General features: G+C 41.6%; 1 protein-coding gene across 1 annotated transcript in view; it reads right to left on the minus strand.

Annotated features, from left to right (window-relative positions):
* LOC107755611 (volume-regulated anion channel subunit LRRC8D-like) overlaps positions 1–5,688 on the minus strand; it is a 13,028-nt gene that overhangs the window by 3,261 nt on the left and 4,079 nt on the right. The window contains exons 2-3 of the mRNA XM_016572501.1: positions 1,518–2,384; positions 891–1,141 (exon numbers count right to left, since the gene is read on the minus strand). Coding sequence (XP_016427987.1) covers positions 891–1,141; positions 1,518–2,384 — 1,118 coding nt within the window. The remainder of the gene's footprint in view (positions 1–890; positions 1,142–1,517; positions 2,385–5,688) is intronic.

A 5,688-nucleotide genomic window follows, 5' to 3' on the forward strand; every position in this document is an offset into this window, starting at 1 on the left:
CATGTGGCACTTTAAGCATTATCGTATCGCATATCGAATATCGCATTATTTAATGAGTTACCGCATATCGCATTTTTCTTCAATATCGCACAGCCCTAGTTCCCAAGTAGAAATTAATTTATTTTCATTCATTTTCTCCATAGGGACTCATAGTTCTGATGTTGTTAATTGATGGTATAGGCCAGAGCTGGGCAACTTCGGTCCTGGAGGGCCACTGTCCTGCAGAGTTTAGCTCCAACCCTAATCAAACACACCTCAACAAGCTAATCAATGTCTTCAAGAGCAGTAGAAAGCTACTGTATACACAGGTGTGTCTGATTAGGGTTGGAGCCCTCCAGGACCGAAGTTGCCCAGCCCTGGTACAGGCATTTGTTGAATCACCAACTCCCATGAAGCCCTGCAAATTAAATAATCAAGTTTTATTTTACAATGATTTAAAATATTTTTTCTATAGATATAATCAACCATTTTAAATAAATAGTTTAAACTTGATTATGCCATTCATTATTCTTCATGGGATTTTACTTATTTTCTCATTAAAGCCATTCAGTTCAGTCTTGTGCCTTTATCTTTTTGTCCAATTCTCTAATACTTTTTTGATTTAAATAAAAGTTTATAATGTTGTGTTTCACCTCAGAAATGGTTGGTTTGGTTCATGGCTTAAAATGCTTTTAATAGATGTTTAAAATCCCTATGGGAAAAAATGAATGGAAAAAAATTCCAATCCCGCTGAAAAGGTGGCCTGGCGCTAACTATTTGCATTTAGTTCTTAGTTCTTGGCACACAAACAGACATGTTAGTCCAGTCACCAGAATCTCTCGACACTCACACATGGAGAAAGACTACAAACTACATGGACACAGTCCTCTCGCGTCTTGGGGCACCCATACTTGTGGAAGATCCAGGACAGGGCATAGATGCCCAGCAGACCGAACAGAAAGAGCAGCAAGACGTAGGCCTGCATTAGCTTGCGCAGGACGGAGGACAGCGAGTGACTGCAATGGAAGATGCTGTAGCCGGTCAGAGCGTAAGAGCGAGGTTGGCAGATGTGACTAAAGGAGATTGAGCCCAGGAGAGGAGTGGTGTAGCTCACAATCAAAATAAACTTCAGAACCTTGAACACCGTCTGAGCAGTGTACACCTACAGGAAGAGATGCAGTATTTGTAACATGTAACATTTGTAACAACAGTATTTGTCTTTTTACATCCTCTAAACTGCAAGTGCAATTGTCACCATGGTTTAATGAGACATTGCAATTTCTGAATGAGAATTTCCTTGAATGAGAACTGGCTTGCATGTTAAGGCCAAAGTATAACAGTTATCAAAGTATATCAGTTTTTACTCGTATGCAAGGGTCCGCATACAGTGTGCATGATGCAAATTTTGTCATCAAAATAGTACATGCATACTGTACATGCACAATCCGATCTTTGTATGAGCAGGTCACATGTGCACATTAGCTTGGTTTTGTGCAAATCAGTTGTTCCACAAGGTGTACGCATACTTTGGGCTTTACCTTATAGATAACATCTGAACTCTCGCAGTGAGCACGAAACCTGCGCACTCTCTCGAACAGCGCTCTGGCCAGCTCTCTGTCACTGCGGTCCAACGTGGCTCCCTGTCTGGAAGTGTCCGGAACGACTTGCACAGGTAAAACCGGCTCCGTGAGTGACATAGCAGAGAGCGTTGAGCAATGAGACAACGTTGAGGGACACGGAGACGGTTGTGTTGTAGTGGATGCACTATCAGTCTCCGCCAACAGAGGGCTGTCCGTCCCCGAGTCCAGACTTGACTTGCGCGTTTTGTACGAAGATGTTACCTGAACTTTGGGTTGCACTGCTTGTTCTGTCTCAGAGAAACGTGTGTCCAGTTTGGCTGTAAGAGAAAGCGCCCTTGTTGTCCAGGGCGATTCGCAACATTTGGCGAGAAGCGATAGGAAGTGCTCGATGCGAGCAGATGTGAGCGGGAAGTGGAACCAGAAGCAGCCGCTGGCCATGAGAACCAATGTATGGAGCAGCGTCACATATGGTAAAAACCTTGAGTACCAGGGCAACGCCTCGTGATAGCAAACCTGGCTGATGTAGATGTACTGCTGGAAGTCAAGGTTGGTACGTCGCCCCTTCACAGGGATCTTGGGTGACTCTGGTGTGCTTCTAAAGATAAAATCAGACACAGGCTCCATGGGAGAGCTGTAGTTGATGGAAGAGGAGTGTACAGGGACGCACACGACTCCGTCCCTTGACAGCTGGAGCGTCCCAGCGAGGATGGACACCATCAGCATGAGCACCAGTAAGTAGTCCATGAAGACCTCCCACCACGGCTTCAGCAACTTATAACTACCCTGACGCTCACCGCCGGACCACAGCTCAGACAGCGTGAACATCTACAGTCAGAGAGAGGAAGACATCTTTTTAAACACCATTCAAATCGAGGTGACACTTTATTAGATTTAAGAATTTAACCATTCTAACAATTTAATCTAACAATTTAAGATTTTTTTCTTAAATCAAGATACATTTACTTGAGATTTAAAATTAAGATTGACGTCTATTTTAAGTTTATGCTTAAAAAACAAGAAAAATATATTTCATTGGGGTAAGAAAAATAAATGTGTTTCTCCTTTGAATTAAGTGTATTTTTTTCCCATTCCATTGCCAGATTTTTTTCTTGTTTTAAACTTAAACCTGCTTAAATTTTTCAGATTAAAAGACTTAGTATATTATCAAAATTAAGTCATTTTGATTCTTAGGTAAATGCATCTTAATTTAAATGTTTGTTTATAAAATGTGATTTAAATGCAGAGTCACTGTCACAGTGCTCTGGTTTTGTTGGTGGTTGCCAGGGTGTTGCGGTTTATGTACTAAGAGGTTCAGAGTGTTTGGTAGTGTGTTGCTATGCAGTTGCTCCTGTGTTCTGGGTGGTTGTGAGTGTGTTGCTATGAAGTTTCTTCTGTGTTCTGGGTGGTTATGCAGTTGCTAGATTGTTCTGGGTGGTTGATAGTGTGTTGCTTTGGGTTGCTTGGGTGTTCCAAGTGATTTTTAGTGTATTGCTATGCAGTTGCTAGGGTGCTCAGGGTTGTGTTTCCCAAAAGCAACTATGGTCGTAAGTTCTGTCATTACCAACAGAGGTCAATGGAACTTGCAATCGTAGTTGGCTAACGATGCTTTTGGGAAACGCACCCCTGAACGGTTGTTAGCGTGTTGCTATGTGCCTACCAGGATGTTCCAGGTGGTTGCTAGGTGTTTGTTTACTGGCTTACAGAGTGTGTATGAAACCCTCCTTTAAAGGGGGATGGGGGGGGGTCTAATGCTATTTCATGCATTCTGAGTTATTTACACTGTTAAAGAGTTGGATTCTCATGCTAAACATGGCCAAAGTTTCAAAAAACGATTTGGATGTATGACGAAGTGTTTCTGTGCCAAATACACTCCCTCTGGGTTTGTATAAGTTTCTGAAAGTTTTTTTTTCGAACATGGCCCTTCATGATGTCATGAAAAGCGGAATTCCTTGTATAGGCACTTCTCCCGGAAGAGTGCGCGTACACGTCAACCAGAGCGAGAGCAAGAGCACGACCATCAACGTCATCGGCAGCACTGCACAGGTCGTGCTTGAGAAGAATGTCTCCAAAGAAGTGTGTTTTTGGGTGTGAGGGAAAGATAACCCTGTTTAGCTTCCCAAAGAACTCAGCATTACGTGAACAGCGGATGCAGTTTGTTTTTCCAGGCCAGCAACGGACTTTTGCAAGTGTGTTTGTTTGTTCCCATCATTTCGTTGAATATTTTATAAACAAGGCCCAGTTCAACACTGGATTTACACATCATTTGATACTGAAAGATGGAGCAGTCCCAGCAATAAAAGATCCCGGTCATTATTCAGAACCGCAGATGGTAAGCAAAAATGCATAAAATTTCGGTGTTTTGTTGGTAACCGGCGTGCAAGTGCTCCTTACTCTTTAGCTCCACCCACAGCACGCCTCCAGAAGCTCGGCTGTTTTTGGAGAGAAACATAAAGCTGTATCTTTCTTTTATAAATATGATACAACTAAAGACTCTTTAGAGATATTAAGGATACAGTACTACTCTATAGGTTCTCAAGATTAACATGATATTTGGGCAAAACTATGTGTGTTATGTCTTCTTTTATAGATCTTTTATAGCTCGGACCGCTCCACCATTCAGTATCAAACGATGTGCAAATCCAGTGTTGGAACTGGGCTTGTTTATAAAACATTCGTCAACAAACACACTTGCAAAACTCCGTTGCTGCCCCGGAAAAACAAACTGCATCCACTGTTTACGTAACGCTGGGTTCTTTGGGAAGCTGAACAAGGTTATCTTTCCCTTACAACCAAAAACACATTTCTCCCGTGCAGTGCTGCTGAATGAAGCGAGTTGATGGGTGCGCTCTTGCCCTCACTCTAGTTGACGTGTGCGCAGGTGCGCTCTTCCGGGAGAAATGCCCATACAAGGAGTTCCACCCTTCATGACGTCATGAAGAGCCATGTTTAAAAAAAAAAAACTTTTCGAAACTTGTACAAACCTGGAAGGAGTGTATTTGGCACAGAAATACTCCGTTCTACATCCAAATAGTTTTTTGAAACTTTGGCCATGTTTAGCATGATAATCCAACTCTTTAACAGTGTAAATAGCTCAGCATGCATGGAATAGCATTAGACACCCATTTAATAAAGTAATTGCACTCTTAATTTGAGGAATCATTCATGTATGAGCAATAATATCAGCAATATCTAACTTACCAACAGTGTTGGGCAAGTTACTTCCAAAATGTAATACATTATATATTACGAGTTACTGTCTTTTGAAAGTAATTAGTTACATTACAATATTACTGTCTCTGAATTGTACTGTGTTACACTATTTTTGAGTATCCACAGAAGTATTATAAAATGCCAAAATGTAGTTTAATGCTGCTCATTCTACATCCAGTGGAGGGTAATGTGATGGGTCTATATGGCATAAAATTATAAAATCATATTTAGATACCGGTATGTAGGTCTACATTAATGTTACGTTGTAGTTTAGGTTAAAAAAATATAAGCACAAATCGCATCATTACATTCATAAATAGCACCGGTAAATAAAGTGAAATATTATCATGTAAGCGAAATATCATCATGTACAAACAATAAACACAATACCTAGCCTATAGGCTATTTTGAACGGTTTCAGAAGAAAACAAGAATGAAAAATATAAGTTGCTAAACAAGCCAAAATGAATTAAGCCGCGGTCACACTACACTTTGAGCATGCGAAATTCGTTCGCATGCTGCAACTGTCATGATATGATGTCACGCTGTGCAGCTTCTTTTTTGAAAACTTAAATTCAACACATAACAAATTATAATACATCTAAAATTTAAAAACATACAATCTACTCCACTTTCCTGCAGCACTGCCGTTTTAAATTTATGTTCTTGCTCACAGCACTACAGCAGGGCCCATTTGAGCCTTTGCAGACAGTCGAGCTGAAGTTTCTGTCAATGAAAACTCTACTCCTGCTTGCACTGGCCTCCATCAAGAAGGTAGGGGACCTACACGCGTTTTCGGTCGACGATTCGTGCCTAGAGTTCGGGCCGGCTGACTCCCAGGTAACCCTGAGGCCCCGGCCCGACTATGTGCCCAAGGTTCCCACTACTCCCTTCAGAGATCAGGTGGTGAGCCTGCAAG

The sequence above is a fragment of the Sinocyclocheilus rhinocerous genome, unplaced genomic scaffold, assembly GCF_001515625.1.
Source record: "Sinocyclocheilus rhinocerous isolate Xijiao unplaced genomic scaffold, SAMN03320098_v1.1 scaffold802, whole genome shotgun sequence".
NCBI classification, from domain to species: domain Eukaryota; kingdom Metazoa; phylum Chordata; class Actinopteri; order Cypriniformes; family Cyprinidae; genus Sinocyclocheilus; species Sinocyclocheilus rhinocerous.